At 39.5% G+C, this 24,062-nt stretch overlaps 1 protein-coding gene across 3 annotated transcripts in view; it reads right to left on the bottom strand.

The window, feature by feature from the left end:
- Positions 1–9,348: 9,348 nt before the first annotated feature.
- LOC137759981 (zinc finger protein 791-like) overlaps positions 9,349–24,062 on the bottom strand; it is a 75,430-nt gene continuing 60,716 nt past the window's right edge. For all 3 annotated transcript variants that reach the window (XM_068536819.1, XM_068536820.1, XM_068536821.1), the window contains 3 exons: positions 13,855–13,981; positions 13,605–13,665; positions 9,349–13,215 (listed from right to left, as the gene is read on the bottom strand). In XM_068536819.1, coding sequence (XP_068392920.1) covers positions 11,562–13,215; positions 13,605–13,665; positions 13,855–13,981 — 1,842 coding nt within the window. In that variant the 3' untranslated portion in view covers positions 9,349–11,561. The remainder of the gene's footprint in view (positions 13,216–13,604; positions 13,666–13,854; positions 13,982–24,062) is intronic.

The following is a 24,062-nucleotide window of genomic DNA, read 5'->3' as shown; positions in this document are numbered from 1 at the left end:
ATATTAAAAAAAAATGCAATATATCTTATTAAAGGAAGACTAACAAATGATATGACCGTCATTTAAATTAATGTTCCTGCTCCTGATGAGTAAACCAGAGAATATATTGATCCTTTGGATTGTCTCCATTTTCAAAGAAGTTATAAACCTCTTAGGTAATTTTAATTTTGTCTCTAATTGAAATTTGGATCATATCACATAGGATTCTTCACAAATTATGTTGGGATCTAAAAAGAACTGTATATTCCTTCTATAATGAACTCACAAATGAATAATGTGAATACATTTGAAAAATTGAGAAATAATATTGTTGGCATTCACTTGCTATACAAAATAGAAGTGTTAATAAATATTTGAGAAAGAAAGCACTTTATTCAAATGTTGTCATTATATTTCCCCTTACTCAGTGTTCTAATTCTTGACATGTAATGGAAAGTCTTACACAGGTTAACTAAGAGGATGAATCAAAAGACTATTCTACTTAAAACAGATGTAAAAATTTGAAATTAAGTTAGGATATATTGTAATAGATGTATAAATTGGCAAGTTGCTTCTGTTTTAAATGATCTCTGTTGATTTCCCACAATCACATTTTCTAATTTTCATTATTTTTCCTGCGTTTACTTAGATTTAATTCATTTTTCTTTTTGTAGTTTCCTTAGGTAGACACATTATTTTTTTTATATAAATTTATTTATTCATTTATTTATTTTTGGCTGCGTTGGGTCTTTGTTGCTGAGCGCAGGCTTTCTCTAGTTGCAGTGAGTGGGGGCTACTCTTTGTTGCGGTGTGCAGGCTTCTCACTGTGGTGGCTTCTCTCATTGTGGAGCACGGGCTCTAGGTGCGTGGGCTCAGTAGTTGTGGCTCGCGGGCTCTAGAACGCTGGCTCAGTAGTTGCGCACGGGCTTAGTTGCTTCACGGCATGTGGGATCTTCCTGGACCAGGGCTCGAACCCGTGTCCCCTGCACTGGCAGGCAGATTCTTAACCACTGCGCCACCAGGGAAATCCAACATTATATTTTTAAAATTTATTTTATTCAAGTATAGTTGATGTACAATGTGTTAATTTCTGCCGTACAGCAGTTAGTTATACATATATATACATTCCTTTTCATATTCTTTTCCATTATGGTTTATCACAGGATATTGAATATAGTTCCCTGTGCTATACAGTAGGACCTTGTTGTTTATCCATTCTATATATAGTAGTTTGCATCTGCTAATCCCAAACCCCCAATCCATCCCTCCTCTACTCCCCCTTCCCCCTTGGCAACCACAGGTCTGTTCTCTATGTCTGTGAGTTTGTTTCTGTTTCATAGGTAAGTTCGTGTCATATTTTAGATTCCACATATAAGTGATATCATATGGTATTTGTCTTTCTCTTTCTGACTTACTTCACTTAGTATGATCATCTCTAGGTACATCCATGTAGCTGCAGATGGCATTATTTCATTCTTTTTCTATGCCTGAGTAGTATTCCATTGTGTATATGTACCACATCTTCTTTATCCATTCAGCTATCTTTGGACATTTAGGTTGTTTCCATGTCTTGGCTATTGTGAATAGTGCTGCTATGAACATAGGGGTGCATGTATCTTTTTGAATTAGAGTTTTATCTGGTTATATGCCCAGGATTAGGATTGCTGGGTCATATGGCAACTCTATTTTTAGTTTTGGGTTTTTGTTTTTTGGCAGTGCCGCATGGCATGCATGATCCTAGTGCCGCAACTAGGGATCGAACCCTCGCCCCTCACAGTGGAAGCGTGGAGTCCCAACCACTGGACTGCCAGGAAAGTCCCTATTTTTAGTTTTTTGAGGAACCTCCATACTGTTTTCCATAGTGGCTGCACCACTTTACATTCCCACCAACAGTGTAAGAGGGTTCCCTTTTCTCTACACCCTCTCCAGCATTTGTTATTTGTAGACTTTTTAATGATGGCCATTCTGACCAGTGTGAGGTGGTACCTCATTGTAGATTTGATTTGCATTTCTCTAATAATTTAGATGCTTACATTATTGATTATAGATCTTTTCTACTGTATGCATTCAGTGGTATAAATTTCCCTTTAGGACTGAATTTGCTGTATCCCACAAAATTTGATAAGTTGTATTTTCATTTTTATTTAATTCAAAATAATGTTTAATTGTTCTCAAGACTTCTTTGATTCATGTGTTATTTAGAAGTGTGTTGTTTAATCTCCAAGTATTTGGGGGTTTTCCAACTATCTTTCTGTGATTGATTTCTAGATTAATGCCAGTGTGGTCTGAGCATATTTTGTATGAGTTCTCTTTTTTTTTCTCCAATCTATTAAGGTACATTTTATGTCCCAGAATGTGGTCTGTCTTGGTGAATGTTCCATGTGAACTTGAGAAGAATGTGTATTCTGCTGTTGTTGCCTGAAGTATTCCATAGATTACAATTAAGTCCAGTTGTTTCATCGTGCTGTTCAGTTCAACTTTGTCCTTCCTGATTTTCTGCTTGCCAGAATTTATAATTCATGATAAGGGGGTGTTGAAGTCTACCGCTACAGTAGTGGATTCATTTCTCCTTGCAGCTCTATCAGTTTTTTAAAAAATTAATTGATTGATTTATTTTGGCTGCACCAGGTCTTAGTTGTGGCATGTGGGACCTTCATTGAGGCATGCAGGATCTTTTGGTTGCGGCATGCAGGATCTTTTGGTTGTGGCATACGGACTTCTTAGTTGCGGCATTTGGGCTATTAGTTGCGGCATGAGGGCTTTTAGTTGTGGCATGTGGGATCTTAGTTCCCTAACCAGGGATTGAACCTGGGCCCCCTGCATTGAGAGTGCAGAGTCTTACCCAGTGGACCACCAGGGAAGTCCCTCTGTCCGTTTTTGCCTTGTATATTTTGCCCCTCTGTTGTTAGACACATACACATGAAGGATTGCTATGTCTTCTTGGAGACTTGACCCCTATATAATTATGTACTGCCCTTCCTCATCCCTGTGAGTTTTCCTTGCTTTGCACTCTGCTTTGTCTGAAATTAATATAGCTATGCCAGTTTTCTTTTGTTTGGTGTTGGCATGATATATGTTTCTCCATCCTTTTACTTTTATCTATCTCTGTGTTTATATTCAAAGTGTGCTTCTTGTAGACAACATATAATTAGGTCTTATTTTATTATCTACTATGACAGTTTGTGTCTTTCCCATGTGGTATTTAGACCATTGATGCTTAAAATGATCATTGATACAGTTGGATTAATATCTATTATATTTTTTACTATTTTCTTATTTATTTACTATTTCTTTATTTATTTTGGCTCCGCCAGGTCTTAGTTGCAGCACGAGGGATCTTTAGTTGTGGCATGCGAACTCTTAGTTGCAGCATGCACGTGGGATCTAGTTCCCTGACCAGGGATCAAACCCAGGCCCCCTGCATAGGGAGTGCAGAGTCTTAGCCAGTAGACCACCAGGGAAGTCCCCACTTTAAAATTTTTATCCTGCTTGGTATTCTCTGAGCTTCCTGAATCTGTGCCTTTGGTGTCTATCATTAATTATGGGAAGATCTCATTAATTAACTGAGATCTTCCGTTATTTCTCCTGTTCCTTTCTGTCTTCTCCTTCAGGTATTTCCATTATGTTTATGTTACACCTTTTGTTAATTGTTCCAGAGTCTGTTCTTTTTGATCATTTTTTTTCTCTTTGCATTTCAGATTATAAGATTCTGTTGGCATTTCTTAAGCTCACTGATTCTTTCCTCAGACGTTTCCAGTCTACTGATGAGCCCCTCAAAGGCACTCTTAATTTCTGTTACAGTGTTTTCTATTTATTGCATTCCCTTGTGATTCTTAGGGTTTTCATCTCTGTTTACATTACCCATCTGTTCTTGTATGACGTCCACTCTTTCCATTAGAGCCTATAGCATGTTAATCACGTTCTGATAATTCCAACATCTTTGCTAAATCTGAACCTCGTTCTTTGCTTGCCCTGTCTCTTCAAACTTGTTTTTTACATCTTTTGGTAGGCCTTTAAATTTTTTGTTGCAAGCTGCACCTGGTATACTACATGAAAGGAACTGAGTTAAATAGGACTTTACTGTAAGCTTTTACATTTCTCCTAGAGTTTCATCTATGTTTACTATTTGCTGTAGGTGTCAGAGGCAGAAATATCCTCTTCAGTCAGGCACCGTTAAAATAAACCAAAGGCCTGTGGGAGTGACCATATTGGCATAAATGTCTGGTATAGGAAGGCTTCTACTAATAAGGTGCCAGTAAGGCTGATCACAACAAAGTAGTGGGTACTAAAGGCCGGGGGTTGAGTCTAATGCCTCCAAAAGGAGGAAGAACTATTTAGAAGACCGTGCGTTAATTTTGCAATGTTAAAATGGTCTGTCTAAGCAAGCCTTTCTGGCATTCTGTGAGGGCTGTAGCCTGAGGTTGTCAGGGAGGTAAAAGTTCCACCGTATGCCTTTTTAAAAGAGCCCAGTGTTGCATATTTTAAGAAATTAATTGAACACAACAAAATGGTCAGAACAGTGAAGGCAGTAAGGAGTATCTTGGTGGGTTCTTGCCTTTTGGCTTCAGAAGTGGCATGTCTGGTGACATAGATGAGTAATATGCCTATACAAGCATCTATCATGGTCAGAGCGTAATGAGTAGCTCCTGCAGAGGGGTGAAGGGTCCTGTAAAGTCTATTTGCCATCAGCTGTAGGGGCCCCACCCTTAGTCTTGGAAGTAAACCCATCAATTTTATTGCCAGTGGAATTTAAAAATGTGGAATAAGGTACATTTGTAAGTTAGCTAAGGCAGAGGGGGTCCTGGCATTCTATCTAGACCTTTAGGGCAGAGGCCTCTCAATGTTTTTTATATTTTATGGGCCTCCTGGGCCAAGGTTATAGCATCAGGTCCGAGGTGTAGGCATGTGTCTCAGAAACTCAGATCAATTTATTGGCTTGAGTATTGAAATGAGCCTTTGAAGCTTGAGGTTTATCATCTGCATGGATGTGTCTGACCCTGACTTATATTTGGGTAATTGTGAGGCAAGATATTATGAGTTCTTTATCCCTAAAGGGGTGACCTTGGATAAGAAGGTCTTGGTGGTGGTTGAACCAGACAGCTAGACCATTGGCAATGGCCTAATAATTTGCAAAAAAGGGTGCAGATGCACCTGACTGTTGGCCAGGACATCCTCTGGTGCTAGAATGATTTCCAGGAGTTTGATTAATTGTGCTGATGCTTGGGTCCCTTCTTTGAACGGGGATGGTGTTTTTTTTTTTTTAGGGATAGAAAGCAGCAACTCTCCAGTGGACTCCTGATTGTGCTTGAAGCACACCGTCCATAAAACATACAAACTCTCCTGGTCACTCAGGTGATCGCAGAAGGCTTCTCAAGGGGCCATTGCGTCTAGAAAAAGGGAGATCTCAGAACCATTGCATCAAACTGAGGACAGGGGAAACACTTTCTCCTGTTGGTGGAATATGCCAGAAGGCCATGTTTCACTCTCTCTGCAAGTATTGTTATCTTTGCAATGAAGTGGCCTCTGTGGTGAAGCAAGCCTGAAGGGTGCTGCCTCATGACTCAAGGCAAAATGGGTAGCCAGCTGTACGTGGTCTTCAGCTCAGGGCCTGTGAGAGCCTCCAACTCCAGCAGGTCGAGTCTGTGTTTGGCAGTGGCTGTTCTAATTGTGTGCAGCACTAGGGGGAGCAGCAGAGTTTCTTGCAGCCGAGTGCCCTGAGCAGTCTGTGGCCAGCATGGGTATTTAGGCTCTGGGAGGCGTGACAGGCGGCTGTGAAAGCCTCTGTGTGGGGAGGGAAATACGCATAGAGTGCCCGTTGTCCGAACGGATTTTAGAACTGTCGCCCCACCCAAAGTTAATTTCATTAGTAACTTGTAAGTGGAGCTGCTAATTGTGACAGTGGGGGCTGTTGATGCTGAGGGACATGTGCCCCATGACATGATTTCTGTCACTGCTTCTTCTGCCCTGTCAGCTCACAGCCACCTGGCGTTGCTGCAGAAAAATTTTCGAGCGGGACAGACCTGGATTTCTATAGACGCTTCCCACCCAGCAGACACAATAGGTTTCAGGTGGGACTCAGAACTAGAAATACCCTCAAGATGGCCCTGGAAGACATGATGCCGATGCCCAGGAAACAGGATGTCCCCAGGCAGAGCCCACTTGGGGAGAACTGTGGGGTACACCTTTGTTTTAGACCCCTGCCTTCCCAGAGATCTGCCTGAAGAATGACTTAAAGTCAAAGGCAGATCCTGGGAGCCCTTTCACTTCTCTCCAGTTGTGTGTATAGGCAGTGGGCAGGTGCAGCCCTAGAGGGCATTTCCTAATTAAGATGGAATTGCAAGAAAGGCTTGTTGGGCACTAAGTCCTTCCTCTCCAGGTCTTCAATTCTTCATACTATTGTTAAGTGTATTTATGAGTTTTCACAAATTTATGCTAATACTACCTCCAAAAGATGGAGAATACTCCATTACCCCCAAAGAACACCCCTGTGGTGCCCATTTGTACTAACTCTGTCCACCTTTAATCACTGATCTATTTTAGGTCCCTATATGTTTGCCTCTGCCTTTTCCAGAATGCAATATCAGTAGAACACCATGTTGTCATGTGAGCCCTGTTTGTAAACTTTGATTTCCTATTTGTAAAAGTGCACAATTGTACAAACTTTGCAGTGTTCTCCTGGGCATAAAAATTTTGACAGTGCCTAATAGAGGTGGTGGCACACATTAGGCCTTTAAACTGAGAGATTCCATTATTATGAGCTCTGAGTTTGGTAAGACTCTGTTCTCCCTGTGTCTAGCTTTCATTTGTAACACAGGAGGCCAAAAAAGACTCTGTGCTTCCACCTCAGGCGGCACGGGTTGGATCCGTGGTTGGGGAACCAAGATCCCACGTGCTGCATGGTGTGGCCAAAAAAAAAAAAAGATGGGAGGAATACTTGGGGAAGGGGCGGAGCAACTGAGAGACAAATAATTATGAAATCACATCATCTATACCATGCAGAGAAGACATGTTAGTACTGAAAACATGGAGGAAGTTTAGATTTCTTTTGCTCTTTAATGAAACACAAAGCTGGTAATCCGTCTCCCTCCCTTTCTTTTTTTTAAATAAATTTATTTTTAAAATTTTTATTTTTGGCTGCATTGGGTCTTCGTTGCTGCACGCAGGCTTTTTCTCTAGTTGCAGCGAGCGGGAGCTACTCTTCATTGCAGTGAGCAGGCTTCTCATTGCGGTGGCTTCTCTTGTTGTGGAGCATGGGCTCTCGGTGCGCGGGCTTCAGTAGTTGTGGCTCGCGGGCTCTAGAGCACAGGCTCAGTAGTTGTGGCGCACGGGCTTAGTTGCTCTGCGGCATGTGGGATCTTCCCCGACCAGGGCTCGAACCCGTGTCCCCTGCGTTGGCAGGCGGATTCTTAACCACTGCGCCACCAGGGAAGCCCCCCTCTCCCTTTCCATAACATGTGCTGGAGGTCTAAAACTATGGGAATAACACCTGTGAACAGCAAAATGGGCTTTGTAACTCTGTGGACCATTGAAACAAAAAGCTTCCAGTTCTCTTCTTATAAAAGGCATTAAAAACTTCCCATTTTGAGGATGTCAAACGTACCTCCTTTCCCACTAACTTGGGTTATTACTGAAGAGGATACCCCTCTGTCTGCAGCTCACTTCAGTTATTCCTTGGATGACTGCCCCCTAAACATCCGTAGCTCTTTTTAGTATTTCATGTTGGACTTGCACAGATTATCACTCACAGGAAAACCCATGACTGGCTACAAGTGTGCAGATGACCAGAACCCTTCCTCAAACTTGGAGGACCAGAAAGGCTTCATGGAGTCACTCCTTCTGTGTAGCAGCAAAATTATAATGGAAATATAAAAGGCAATTTATTTTTTAAATTTTTTGGCCGTGCCCCACGTCATGTGGGATCTTAGTTCCCTGACCAGGGATCGAACGTGCATCCCCTGCATTGGAAGCTCAGAGTCTTAACCACTGGACTGCCAGGGAAGTCCCTAAAAGGCAATTTAAATCTTTTCAAATGATAAATACAAACATAAACACCAAAAATACTCATGGCCCAAAGTAATGGGAATGGGGAGTCTCAAGCCTTGGATAATCCATGTCCAACCTCATGATTACTATTACATGCAATAAAACTTTCAACTATGGCAAAGATGAAGATGAACCATGTCTACATCTTTATGGGAAACCATTATGGTTAATCCCAGGAATGCAGGAATGTCTGTATTGCTTCCCACTTTTTACATCTGCACCCAAGCAGTTCCTCAAATAGTGTTTAAGATGCAAGATGGTGTAAATAAAAAATGATCAGTGATGACATCCTCACTCATGAGGCCCTGACCCGCCACAGACACACAATTCCAGTCTCCCTGTTACCTCATAGCATTGTTTACTTTCTTCAAAGCTCTTATTTCCATCTTATAAACCCAGATTGTGCTATTTATTAATCACCTCTTCCCACAAAAATATAAGAGCCAGGACTTGAAGAACTTGTTTCATACCTATATATCCAGAGTGCTATTTATGCTAAATAGCTATTTATTTAGCCCTATTTATGCTAAATTGTGTATGATTTGAGTCTACAGTGCCTAGTAGAAGAGGGATGCTGAAAAATTAGCATCAAGAGTAGCTTCTGAGCAAGAAAGCCTTGCTTGGAATAGTAACCTGTCTTTGTCCCTTGGCAGGTTTGTGTTCTTGACAATTTACCTAAACTGATAAAGCCTCAGTTGATTGATTGGAAAAGGAGGTAATACCTAACACAAGTCCAAATCCTGTAAGAAGACCTTTTGAACAGTCTCTTACTGATATGACCCATTATCATTTGTGGTTTGTGTTCATCATTATGATTCATTATGCCCCTCTATTTCTTGTTGTTGTTGTTTTTACATTGCTTTTTCTGATCCATTTTTCAAAAAAAATTTTTATTGGAGTATAGTTATGTACAGTGTTAGTTTTAGGTGTACAGCGAAGTGAGTTAGCTATACATATATTTACTCTTTAGATTCTTTCCCCATATAGGCCATTACAGAGTACTGAGTAGAGTTCCCTGTGCTATACAGTAGGTTCTCATTAGTTATCTATTTTATGTACAGAAGTGTGTATATGTCAACCCCAGTCTCCCAATTTATCCCTCCCTCACGCCCCTCTATTTTAATACAAGTGTGAACCTGGCAGTTTTTGGCAAGAAGGCACTAACAAAAACCATGATTGAAGTTTTTAATTAAGAACAAATGAGAAATCAGTTTCATGACAAAAATTGTAACTATGAAAAAAAAAATTTGCCTGAGGAAGAATATACATGGTAATACTGAATCAAAATGTATAATGATTATCTTGAAAAAAACCACAAAGTTGATCTAAAAATCCACAATTGCAATGGGATGTTTCAATATATCCTATTAGGAAATGGAAAAGATAATATTTGTTAGTATACAAGTTTTTTTGAAAGAATTAATAAAACATTTCTAAGAAAAACCTATAGAAGCATTTGACAAAAAAAAACACATTGTTTTCAATCACATACAATCAATCATAACTGAAAATGTACTGAGGAATTATGTTCTATTGTGAGTAATTGGAAATATCCACAATCTATCCGATAAGAGGAAGGTGCTAATTCTCACATGGAAGGATTGGGCCACAGAAGTCACTGCACAGTGCAGTAGAGGAACTCACTACAGGACCACGTGGTTTCTTCCGACTGCACCACTGTAGCTGCTATAGTGGAATCAGGAACACACAGTCACTAGCAATATCAACAGAACAATGTGTTTACTACACAAATTAGACCTTATACAAATACAATACAGAGAAGAGGTGAGTCAGCGCTTCACAAAACGTTCTCAACCACAGCAGTCTAAATTTGTTGCCTGGTGGACACATGAGGACTTGCAGGAAAATCCAAACTGTGAGGGATCTTTGCTGTGGAACTTGTGGAGGCATCTGTGGAAACCAACAGGTCTGAGAAAATCTAAGTCATGTAGCTGGTGGTAATGAGGCTACTTTGGACTGGCAGGGCAAAGAATCAGGAAAATGGGCTAGAACCAGGTATATGTGAAACTCCTGTGTGGCTCAAGAACTAAGGCCTTCTTCACTTTGCCTTCCAAGTGTCATGCAAGGGAGGCTAGTGGTGAATTCTAACATGGAACCATGAACATAACAGGTTCTAGAAAATGTAGGTCACAACATATTACCCATGTTGACATAACACATTCCAGGGGAGCATCTCCAATTCTACATTTTAGTGTCCTGTAACAGGTCTCTTTTCTTTTTGCAAATATAAAGACTTATTGGTCCATTAACGTACAATGTTATTACAAAAATGAATCAGTTTAAATGTTAATAACACTTTAAAAAGTAGCTAGAAATGTGATGTTTATATTTAATCTCACAGACTTGCAATGTGAGAGCAGTAACCACATCAGTTATGTTCTCTGTTGTATTTACAGCACAGGCACATAGTAGGTGCTCAATATGAATGAAGGGATGGTAATACCACTAGTTGACTTCAGTGATATAATTATTCTAATTGCATTATGGGTAAAAGAGACCCTAACTGGTGACATCAGAATAATGTAGGAGGATTTTTTAATGCATTGGTGGGGGAAAAATGTTGCTTCAGTGCAAAGATATTGTAGCTACGAATTTAAATCTAAAATAACAGCACTTGCAAACAATGTAAGGTTGCTTTAAGTATGCAGTTGATGTCAACATGGGTCTCTTAAAGTCTCTTACCCAAATCCCAGTCAGATGGAATGACAAAGAGTAAAGAGAAAATGACAAAGAGTAAAGAGAAAAGATGTAAATACTAAGTCAAATGAGATTATACTGTGATAAACTTCACATACTTACAAATTTATGCCAACTATTAATTAGCAAAGAAAATGGAAGAAGGCTCTTCTGACAAAAGAAAAAAACTTTTCCAATAAAAGAGGCATATTTACAATGGGTAAGAAATATCCAGTACCTGCCACATGAAACCAATAGGAAAATCCCAACAACTACCAGAGTGTCATTATTCCATGCCCCCTTTACTTACAGGACAACTTAAAAATTATATATTTGGCACATTATATAATATTGGCACATTACAATTATATTCCAGTTCACCCATGGATCCAACAGATTTCAAAATGGAAAGACAAAAATTCTATAAATTGATTTAAGGAAAAATACTACCTACTAAGCTTATGTACTATTGCTTAAAGAGTACTTACTTACAGAATTGTTTCAACTCGGTGTTCATTTGAAAATTAACAGGTAGAATCCATAATTAGACTTGAGTTTCAGAAAGATGATATATTTTTAACTTTTAAAACATTTATTTCATTTTCCTGGAGCATTATATGTGAATTAATCTACATCAGGCTTTCCTATATTATTTACATGTTATAACATTTCTCTCCATGTTATAGCATTTCCCTCCAGTAGAGTTTTCACATGACTGGAATGTATTGGGTTGGCCAGAAAGTTCATTCTTTCATAAGATGTTATGGAAAAACCCAAATGAACTTTTTGGCCAGCCCAATATTTGTTGATAGGAAACTCTCTTGTAATTTATCAGTTATAATTTATCCAGTGTGCATTCTCATGACATGTTTATGTAAGGATGTGGGCCAATTAAAGGCTCTCCCACAATGCTTACATTCAAGAAGTTTCTCTCCAGTGTGAATTCTTTCATGGCTTCTGTATGAACTGGGTCGACTAAAGGCTTTCCCACAGTCTTTACATTTATACGGTTTCTCACCAGTGTGCATTCTCATGTGACCTCGAAAGGTTGTGCGGTAAATGAAGGCTTTCCCACATTCCTTACATTCATAGGGTTTCTCTCCAGTATGAGTTCTTTCATGTACTTGAACATAACTGGAACAACTGAAGGCTTTACCACATATTTTACATTCATAGGGTTTCTCTCCTGTGTGGGTTCTTTCATGTATTCGAAATGAACTGGGACAATTAAATGCTTTCCCACATTCCTTACATTTATAAGGTCCATCTCCAGTGTGCGTCATCATGTGTCTTCGAAAGCTTGTGAGAGAAACAAATGCTTTCCCACATTTCTCACATTTATAGGGTTTCTCTCCAGTGTGAGTTCTTTCATGTATTTGCAAACCTAGAGGAGAACTGAAGGTTTTCCCACATTGCTTACATTCATAGGGTTTCTCTGCAGTGTGAGTCCGTTCATGTCTTCGAAATGAAGTGGGACAACTGAGGGCTTTACCACACTGCTTACATATATAGGGTTTTTCGCCAGTGTGAGTTCTCACATGGACTTGAAAAGTGGTGAGCCAATGGAAGGCTTTTCCACATTCCTTACATTGATAAGGTTTCTCTCCAGTGTGAGTTCTTTCATGTGTTCGAAAGGAACTGGAACAACTGAAGGCTCTACCACATTGTTTACATTCATAGGGTTTTTCTCCAGTGTGAGATCTTTCATGTATTCTATATGAACTGGGACAATTGAATGCTTTTCCACATTCCTTACATTTATAAGGTCCAACTCCAGTATGTGTTATCATGTGTCTTTGAAAGCTTCCAAGAGAAATGAAGGCTTTCCCACATTCCTTACAGTCGTAAGGTTTCTCTCCCGTGTGAGTTCTCTCATGTTTTCGAAGAGAACTGGGACAACTGAAGGCTTTACTACACTTTTTACATTCATAGGGTTTTTCTCCAGTATGAGTCCTTTCATGACTTCGAAAGGAACTTGGACAACTGAGGGCTTTACCACATTGCTTACATTCATAGGGTTTCTCCCCTGTGTGAGTCCTTTCATGTGTTTGAAAGGTTTGATGATATCGAAAGGCTTTCCCACATTGTTTACATTGATAGGGTTTCTCTCCAGTGTGAGTCCGTTCATGTTTTCGAACAGATTGGCGATATCTAAAGGATTTCCCACATTCCTTACATTTGTAGGATTTCTCTATACCATGATTACTTTCATGTTTTTGAAAAGGCTGGAGATAACTGAAGGCTTTCCCACATACCTTACATTTATAAGGCTTCTTTCCATATTCCTGATACCTGGATGGTTTGGGTGCAGTGTGAGATCTAACGTGCCTATTAAAGGATGAACGACTCATGAAGACTTTTCCACACACACTGCACTCCCATGGTTTTACTGCAGTAGAATTTTTCTTGTTCAGATTAAGATTTGGAATAAGGCTGATGTTTTCACCACCTTGACTACCTTCTTCACTTTCACAGCGTCTCCGTAATGTATGACTTCTGTTAAAAAAAAAAATTAGAAGCACACTGTTAATGATTTTATAGTAAATATTTGTATTACATTTTTATCATTTATCAGGAAAGTGTTAGGTTTTTCTGCACCATGTAAATTGTTTGAAAGTGAATATACTGAATGCTCTGCAAGAAAGCTCAATCACTGCTATTATCATAGTGATATTCATATATGCAGTCTCTGAATATGTTTCAAAGTAAACTATTTGGGAAAGAATGAACATCCATGACACACTTAAGAAAACATTTTTTGGTAAAAATTTTCTGAGAATAAATAAATTTGAAGCTGGGCCCTTTTGTGTCTACTTGTTTTTAAATTTCGTGACATAAGAAGATTCTCTTGTGGGACACTGCTTTCAACTGTGAGTGCAACTCACCTCAGATTTCTTCCCTGGTTTTTGTACTGATCTTCAGTGTTATGGTCTTCCCATTTTTCCCCTGAAATGCAGAACCAAAAAGATCAGTAAATTATAGGAAAATTATTATTTCACAGGTCTATGATGACCTCAAACTATGATTTACTTACCAAAGTATTCCCTTTCCCCATTCCACATCTTAGAACAACACTGATGGGCAGGAAACACTTGTTCTCTAACTGATTAAGTGAAGGAATGTCATCATCCTTACCTACTGACGCCAGGTTCCTCAAGGTTTCCCGCATCACATCTCTGTAGAGTTTCTTCTGTGAAGGCCCCAGCAGAGCCCACTCCTCCAAGGTAAAGTTCACAGCCACATCCTCAAAGGCCACTGGGTCCTAAAACATCACAAATATGTGTACAGGAAGATGGGTGAGATGGACAGTACTGGGAATCTGTAGTCCATTCAGAAGAAGTTCACATATGATGCTGTTATTAAAATATTTATTCTATGACTTGATCATCAAAATCCTTATTCTCTATATAACCACTTCCTCACAAATTTAACAGCATCATGAACACATGGAAATCATTTTTACTATGATCACTTAAGTCTTATCATTCTCTAACAGTAGGATCTAGAGCACACTGGAGAAATGTGAACTCCAAATGAAAGAAATATTTCCAGATCATCAACTCCTCGTAAGAAAAATTCATCTCCTTTAATACCCACCATATCTATCACATAGCACTCCATGAAACACAGGGTCACATTTGCATGAGGTTTTTGGTTTTTTTATAAATTTATTTATTTAATTTTTGGCTGTGTTGGGTCTTCGTTGCTGCACGCGGGCTTTCTCTAGTTGTGGCAAGTGGGGGCTACTCTTCGTTGTGGTGTGCGGGCTTCTCGTTGCGGTGGTTTCTCCTGTTGCAGAGCACGAGGCTCTAGGTGTGCGGGCTTCAGTAGTTGTGGCTCGCGGGCTCTAGACTGCACACTCAGTAGTTGTGGTGCATGGGCTTAGCTGCTCTGCGGCATGTGGGATCTTCCCAGACCGGGGCTCGAACGCATGTCCCCTGCGTTGGCAGGTGGATTTTTAACCACTGTGCCACAGGGAAGCCCCTTGCATGAGGTTTTAATGGAAAAAAACATAGTGAACTGGAAGCTTTTTCTTCCATTCCCATTACCAAACATGACAAGGACAGGAGACCTGTGGAAATCCAGCTTATCACTAGGCCCAGCTGGCCATATTGTCCTGAAGTACTCCAGGCTATCAGAAGTAGTCAGATGCAACTGGCTGAATAAAAATAATCTTGTGGAAAAGTATTAACTTTAACTTGCCTGTAAAAATATTTGACAGATCAGTTACTCCTTTTTATCTCTGTCCTATTTCATGGGGCTAGGAAGCTATTCCGAAGTTAGTACTCAGGCATGAGAAAGAAGGCATGACAACTTAGACCTCCACAAAATCCCTATATTCATGGGCCTCAGAGTGGCTTCTCACCATCTTTACCACATATATGTGCATATACTGAGAAGATAAATGCCAGAAGAGCATTTTCCGGCAAAACCATAAGTGTACCCTGGACCTTGCTGACCTTGGGGAACTGAATAAGAATTGCAATTTGCACCAGAGTCCACTGAAGACGACAATGGTTTGATGGTGAATGTGCCCATCATTATAAAACACAAAGGGTCGAGCGGTGCTTTCCTCTAAAAAACATAAAACTTCCCTTCTCCAATTACAGGAGGCAGTGATTCTCAACCAGCCACTTGAGAGGCTGCCTTTCCACTTCTCTCATTTCCATGCCTCCATGTGGTGCACAGGAACATGACAGCGCAACGTCTGGGCATAGGAATCCCTCAAACATATAACTTTCCTAAATGCTGGTCTCTGTAAAAGATCACTAACCTACTGATGTCCACATGCAGGGGACAGAGAAAAGGTTTCCACACAGTAATTACAATGGTAGAATTTATCCATTCAGTTAAGGAACAGAAAAAGAAATCCCCAGTTCTTGAGAAGTTTTTCTCACAGGAATTGATGGTCTTAAAATGGAAATATTTCTTTTATTTGTATAGCATTTCTCTAATTTTTCCAATGTGCTCTGGACCCTACCATTAGAGAACAGTAAGACTTGAAGTGATCATAGTAAAAATGTATAATTTCCACATGTTCATGATGCTGTTAAATTTGTGAGGAAGTAACCACTTCCTGCTTGAGCTGCTTGCATCAGCTCTAATTACACTTTCTATGGTGGATCTGTAGCACTTGCTCCTAACAATGTCCTACTATGAAGTGTGCAGAAGAGAGTTACTAGCAGGTCTGAGACTGCTGATTCTTAGGAATGCCTGCTCACCATGTTTGTCCTTCATTGGTATCTGGGAACTGGGATTTATGAGTGACCCCACTAACCTGATAAGACTGGCTCAGTGTGTCTAAACTGTTTATGGTACATTATAAACGCTTTTCATTATGAGCGTCTGAACTTTCGTTATGCTTAGGCAAAGAGTTCCTATGTGATCTGCTCCCCAAAATCACTCTGGGTATTGAGGCTCTAATGAGCTTCTCTGGAAGACAGTTATTTCACATGTGTTGTCACAACCTGCTGCTTGTAGGCTTGAGCCCTTCCTATGTAATTACACTAGGAAAGACCATCTGGAAGTTTGCATCTGGCTCCCCCCAGAACAAATTTAATTAGGTACTAAAGAAGAACGAACGAGATATTTAATGATCCTCATGGGAAAAATTTTTAATTTTTGTTGGGTAACATTAAAGGAGAATGAGATAAACGAAAATACAAAAGATGTTTTTAGAAATAACCCAACATCACTAAGATGTCACCTCTCCCAAAATATATCTCTAACAAAATGTTATCTAACTGGGAGAGACATTGTATTCCCCTGTATTCCATGGGCAATAGCCAATTCATTATAGATTTAAACGTGAAAGAAAAAACTGGGACACTTCTAGAAGTCACAAGTAAATGCTTCATTGATCCAAAAATAGGGAGAATTTTCTCATTTAAGAAGAGTAAGCACTAGAAGCAAGAAGAACTACAATCCTGCAGCCTGTGGAACAAAAACCACATTCACAGAAAGACAGACAAGATGAAAAGGCAGAGGGCTATGTACCAGATGAAGGAACAAGATAAAACCCCAGAAAAACTAAATGAAATGGAGATAGGCTATCTTCCAGAAAAAGAATTCAGAATAATGAGAGTGAAGATGATCCAGGAGATCAGAAAAAGGATGGAGGCAAAGATCAAGAAGGTGCAAGAAATGTTTAACAAAGATCTAGAAGAATTAAAGAACAAACAAACAGAGATGAACAATACAATAACTGAAATGAAAAATACACTGGAAGGAATCAATAGCAGAATACCTGAGGCAGAAGAACGGGTAAGTGACCTGGAAGACAGAATGGTGGAATTCACTGCTGTGGAACAGAATAAAGAAAAAAGAATGAAAAGAAATGAAGACAGCCTAATAGACCTCTGGGACAACATTCAACTCAACAACATTCGCATTATAGGGGTCCCAGAAGGAGAAGAGAGAGAGGAAGGACCCGAGAAAATATGTGAAGAGATTATAGTCGAAAACTTCCCTAACATGGGAAAGGAAATAGCCACCCAAGCCCAGGAAGCACAGAGAGTCCCATACAGGATAAACCCAAGGAGAAACATGCCAAGACACATAGTAATCAAATTGGCAAAAATTAAAGGCAAAGAAAAATTATTGAAAGCAGCAAGGGAAAAATGACGAATAACATACAAGGGAACTCCCATAAGGTTAACAGCTGATTTCTCAGCAGAAACTCTACAAGCCAGAAGGGAGTGGCATGATATACTTAAAGTGATGAAAGGGAAGAAGCTACAACACCAAGATTACTCTACCCAGCAAGGATCTCATTCAGATTTGATGGAGAAATCAAAAGCTTTACAGACAAGCAAAAGCTAAGAGAACTCAGCACCACCAAACCAGCTCTACAACAAATGCTAAAGGAACTTCTCTAAGTGGGAAACACAAGAGAAGAAAAGGACCTACAATAACAAACCCAAAACAATTAAGAAAATGGTAATAGGAACATACATATCGATAATTACCTTAAATGTGAATGGATTAAATGCTCCAACCAAAAGACACAGGCTTGCTGAATGGATACAAAAACATGACCCATATATATGCTGTCTACAAGAGACCCACTTCAGACCTAGGGACACATACAGACTGAAAGTGAGGGGATGGAAAAAGATATTTCATGCAAATGGAAATCAAAAGAAAGCTGGAGTAGCAATACTCATATCAGATAAAATAGACTTTAAAATAAAGAATGTTACAAGAGACAAGGAAGGACACTATGTAATGATCAAGGGAGCAATCCAAGAAAAAGATATAACAATTATAAATATATATTCACCCAACATAGGAGCACCTCAATACATAAGGCAACTGCTAACAGCTCTAAAAGAGGAAATCAACAGTAACAGAGTAATAGTGGGGGACTTTAACACCTCACTTACACCAATGGACAGATCATCCAAACAGAAAATTAATAAGGAAACACAAGCTTTAAATGGCACAATAGACCAGATAGATTTAATTGATATTTATAGGGCATTCCATCCAAAAACAGCAGATTACACTTTCTTCTCAAGTGCGCATGGAACATTCTCCAGGATCACATCTTGGGTCACAAATGAAGCCTAAGTAAATTTAAGAAAATTGAAATCATATCAAGCATCTTTTCTGACCACAACGCTATGAGATGAGAAATCAATTACAGGGAAAAAAACGTAAAAAAGACAAACACATGGAGGCTAAACGATACGTTACTAAATAACCAAGAGATCACTGAAGAAATCAAAGAGGAAATCAAAAAATACCTAGAGACAAATGACAATGAAAACACGACGACCCAAAACCTATGGGGATGCAGCAAAAGCAATTCTAAGAGGGAAGTTTATAGCTATACAAGCCTACCACAAGAAACAAGAAAAATCTCAAATAAACAATCTAACCTTACACCTAAAGGAACTAGAGAAAGAAGAACAAACAAAATCCAAAGTTAGCAGAAGGAAAGGAATCATAAAGATCAGAGCTGAAATAGAAACAAAGAAAACAATAGCAAAGATCAATAAAACTAAAAGCTGGTTCTTTGAGAAGATAAACAAAATTGATAAGCCATTAGCCAGACTCATCAAGAAAAACAGGGAGAGGACTCAAATCAATAAAATAAGAAGTGAAAAGGGAGAAGTTACAACAGACACTGCAGAAATACAAAGCATCCTAAGAGACTACTACAAGCAACTCTATGCCAATAAAATGGACAACCTGGAAGAAATGGAAAAATTCTTAGAAAGGTATAACCTTCCATGACTGAACCAGGAAGAAACAGAAAATATGAACAGACCAATCACAAGGAATGAAATTGAAACTGATGAAAAATCTTCCAACAAACAAAAGTCCAGGACCAGATGGCTTCACAGGTGAATTCTATCAAACATTTAGAGAAGGGCTAACACCCATCCTTCTCAAACTCTTCCAAAAAACTGCAGAGGAAGGAACACTCCCAAACTCATTCTACGAGGCCACCATCACCCTGATACCAAAACCAGACAAAGATACTATAAAAAAAGAAAATTACAGACCAATATCACTGATGAACATAGATGCAAAAATCCTCAACAAAATACTAGCAAACAGAATCCAACAACACATTAAAAGGATCATACACCATGATCAAGTGGGATTTATCCCAGAGATGCAAGGATTCTTCAATATATGCAAATTAATCAATGTGATGCACCATATTAACAAATGGAAGAATAAAAACTGTATGATCATCTCAATAGATGCAGAAAAAGCTTCTGACAAAATTCAACACCCATTTATGATAAAAACTCTCCAGAAAGTGGGCACAGAACCTACTTCAACATAATAAAGGCCATATATGACAAACCCACAGCAAACGTCATTCTTAATGGTGAAAAACTGAAAGCATTTCCTCTAAGATCAGGAACAAGACAAGGATGTCCACTCTCACCACTATTATTCAACATAGTTTTGGAAGTCCTAATCATGGCAATCAGAGAAGAAAAAGAAATAAAAGGAATACCAATTGGAAAAGAAGTAAAGTTGTCACTGTTTGCAGATGACATGATACTATACATAGAGAATCCTAAAGATGCCACCAGAAAACTACTATAGCTAATCAATGAATGTGGTAAAGCTGCAGGATACAAAATTAATGCACAGAAATCTCTTGCATTCCTATACACTAATGATGAAAAATCTGAAAGAGAAATTAAGGAAACACTCCCATTTGCCATTGCAAGAAAAAGAATAAAATACCTAGGAATAAACCTCTCTAACGAGACAAAAGACCTGTATGCAGAAAACTATAAGACACTGCCTATGCTACCCAAAGCAATCTACAGATTCAATGCAATCCCTATCAAATTACCAATGGCATTTTTTACAGAACTAGGACAAAAAATCTTAAAATTTCTATGGAGACACAAAAGACCCCGAATAGCCAAAGCAGTCTTGAGGGAAAAAAACGGAGCTGGAGGAATCAGACTCCCTGGCTTCAGAGTATACTACAAAGCTACAGTCATCAAGACAATATGGTACTGGCACAAAAACAGAAATATAGATCAATGGAACAGGATAGAAAGCCCAGAGATAAACCCACGCACCTATGGTCAACTAATCTATGACAAAGGAGACAAGGATATACAATGGCGAAAAAACAGCCTCTTCAATAAGTGGTGCTGGGAAAACTGGACAGCTACATGTAAGAGAATGAAATTAGAACACTCCCTAACACCATACACAAAAATAAACTCAAAATGGATTAGAGACCTAAATATAAGACCGGACACTACAAAACTCTTAGAGGAAAACATAGGAAGAACACTCTTTGACATAAATCACAGCAAGATCTTTTTTGATCCACCTCCTAGAGTAATGGAAATAAAAACAAAAATAAACAAATGGGACCTAATGAAACTTCAAAGCTTTTGCACAGCAAAGGAAACCAGACGAAAAGACAACCCTCAGAATGGGAGAAAATATCTGCAAACGAATCATCAGACAAAGGATTAATCTCCAAAATATATAAACAGCTCATGCAGCTCAATGTTAAAAAAAAAACCCAATCCAAAAATGGGCAGAAGACCTAAATAGACATTTCTCCAAAGAAGACATACAGATGGCCAAGAAGCACATGAAAAGCTGTTCAACATCACTAATTATTAGAGAAATGCAAATCAAAACTACAATGAGGTATCACCTCACACCAGTTAGAATGGGCATCATCAGAAAATCTACAAACAACAAATGCTGGAGAGGGTGTGGAGAAAAGGGAACCCTCTTGCACTGTTGGTGGGAATGTAAATTGATACAGCCACGATGAAGAACAATATGGAGGTTCCTTAAAGAACTAAAAATAGAATTACCATATGACCCAGCAATCCCACTACTGGGCATATACCCAGAGAAAACCATAATTCAAAAAGACACATGCACCCCAGTGTTCATTGCAGCACTATTTACAATAGCCAGGTCAACGAAGCAACCTAAATGCCCATCGACAGACGAGTGGATAAGGAAGATGTGGTACATACATACAATGGAATATTACTCAGCCATAAAAAGGAACGAAATTGGGTCATTTGTTGAGACGTGGATGCATCTAGAGACTGTCATACAGAGTGAAGTAAGTCAGAAAGAGAAAAACAAATATCGTATATTAACGCATATATGTGGAACCTAGAAAATGGTACAGATGAACCGGTTTGCTGAGCAGAAATTGAGACACAGAAGTAGAGAAAAAACGTATGGGCACGTAGGGGGGAAAGCAGCAAGTGATGGGGGTTGTGGTGTGATGAACTGGGAGACTGGGATGACATATATACACTGATGTGTATAAAATGGATTACTAATAAGAAAAAAAAATAATTAAAACAAAAACCCCCCCAAAACAAAACAAAACAACAACAAAAAAGAAGCAGCCCTAAAGCAAGAGCCTGACCAATTCAAACATATTAAAACTAAGGGTGTTATAAGACAAACAAGTGGAAGAAAATACATGCAATGTTAAAGGGTTAGTGTGCAAAGTAAGATGAACGGACACAATAGTTAAGGGAAAAAAAAAGGGAAAATAACCAAAACATGTTTAACAGAAAATGAGAGATCACTTAGGAAGTAATGAAACAACACGTCAAGCAGATTACATTTCACACTGATTAGGACAAAAATTTAGTCAATTTAGTAATCCCAAGTGTTGATGACCATAGGTGACAAATATGTAAATTATGCACGAATGGAGAAAGCATCAATTGATGCACTCCACTGCCATTTCCTATAAATTTGAACTCGATCACCATCTACAGCTTAGCAATTTTTCTCCAATGTCCAGAGGATTTATGTACTTGGGAGGAGACTAATGCAAGAATATAGAAAATGTATTTTTAACGAGATTAAAAATTAAACTGGAGAGAATTCCCTGGAGGTCAAGTGGTTAGGACTCCATGATTTCACTGCCAAGGGCCCAGGTTCAATCCCTAGTCAGGGAAGTAAGATCCCATAAGTTGTGTGGCACAGCCAAAAAAAAAGAATTTTAACTGGAAAAAGCCCAACCCTATAACCACTGCAATGGATGAGTACCTCCTTGACTGGCCTGTAGCCTCAGACCCTAGGAGTGTATGAAACATACTTCTGCAAAGAACCAACCAAAAAACATTTTGACTGTAATTTCATTAATACTCATTTACTGAAAGGTCAAAACAGACAAAACTAAAACAACACTGCGTAGTGAAAAGAATAGATGGTAAAGGTATGAATAACTAAACAATCAACAGAGATCATCTATGGGGCAGCACGGAGATGAGTAAGGGAGCAGAACATCATGAGACTCTAAAAACTGCCCAAAGGCCCACTTATGAATCTTGATGACTACAAAGATGTTTATATTGTTATTATTACTAGATCTTCCAATAAAACATTTTGTACGGGCTTCCCTGGTGGTGCGGTGGTTAAGAATCCACCTGCCAATGCAGGGGACACGGGTTCGAGCCCTGGTCCGGGAAGATCCCACATGCTGTGAAGCAACTAAGCCCATGAGCCACAACTACTGAGCCTGCGCTCTAGAGCCTACGTGCCACAACTACTGAAGCCCGGGCGCCTAGAGCCCGTGCTCCGCAACAAGAGAACCCACCGCAATGAGAAGCCCGTGCACCACAACGAAGAGTGGCCCCTGCTCGCCACAACCAGAGAAAGCCCGCACACAGCAACGAAGACCCAATGCAGCCAAAAGTAAAAAATAAATAAAATAAATTTATATAAAAAAAACATTTTGTACATTCTTTTTTGAATATATGTGATAACAAAAAAAAATAAGGAATTAATGAAGTTTGGAGAAGAACATAATATTACTATGTTTGCCCTGTGATGTGGCAACCTGAGTTTTAATTCACAGGTTCTGGTAGCAAAAACTGGTAGCAAGACAAGTGTCTATTTTGAAAGAACTGGTTACCTAATCTCACCCTCATATTCACTTTTTAAAAATAAAAGGTGAAGGGACTTCCCTGGTGGTCCAGTAGTAAGGAATCCGCCTTCCAATGCAGGGTATGCAGGTTCGATCCCTGGTCAGGAAAGTAAGATCCCACACACCGCAGGGCAACTAAACCTGTGTGCCACAACTACAGAGCCCACGCACTCTGGAGCCCACACACCACAACTACAGAGAAGCCTACACACCTAAACGAAAATCCCTGCACGCCACAAATGAAAGATCCCGCATGCCGCAACTAAGACCTGACGCAGCCAAAAATAATAAGTTAATTAAATTAAAAAAAAATAAAGGGTGACATGAACTGGTATAAAAAGATGTGGAGGATTTTTCAATAGAGTAATTTTTTAAATTAATTTATTTTTTGGCTGCGTCGGGTCGTCGTCGCTGTGCGCAGGCTTTCTCTAGTTGCGACAAGCAGAGGCTACTCTTTGTTGTGGTGTGCAGGCTTCTCACTGTGGTGGCTTCTCTTGTTGCGGAGCACGGGCTCTAGGTGCACGGGCTTCAATAGTTGTGGCTCGCAGGCTCTAGAGCGCAGGCTCAATAGTTGTGGCGCATGGACTTAGTTGCTCCGTGGCATGTGGGATCTTCCCGGACCAGGGCTCGAACCCGTGTCCTCTGCGTTGGCAGGCGGATTCTTAACCACTTCGCTGCCAGGAAATCCCTCAATAGAATAATTAAGCAAAGTGTGTTGCAATATACAGACCATGTTCCCTTTTCTTGTGGACCCCATCTGAGATTTGGCTCAGATGTGTAGGCTGATGACAGCACACTCAATGCCAAGAGGGTATGAAGTTTTTTACTTCTATAATGGAAGTGTCTGGGGAGGGCAGGGCGGGCCTCTCAAGTAGGTGGGAAATGCCTTCGGAGAGCAAGGTAAGGAGCCTGGCTTGGGTTTTTTCAT

The sequence above is a fragment of the Eschrichtius robustus genome, chromosome 2, assembly GCF_028021215.1.
Source record: "Eschrichtius robustus isolate mEscRob2 chromosome 2, mEscRob2.pri, whole genome shotgun sequence".
NCBI lineage: Eukaryota > Metazoa > Chordata > Mammalia > Artiodactyla > Eschrichtiidae > Eschrichtius > Eschrichtius robustus.
The sequence above is the reverse complement of the archived record's forward strand: the minus strand, read 5'-3'. Positions and strand labels throughout refer to the sequence as shown.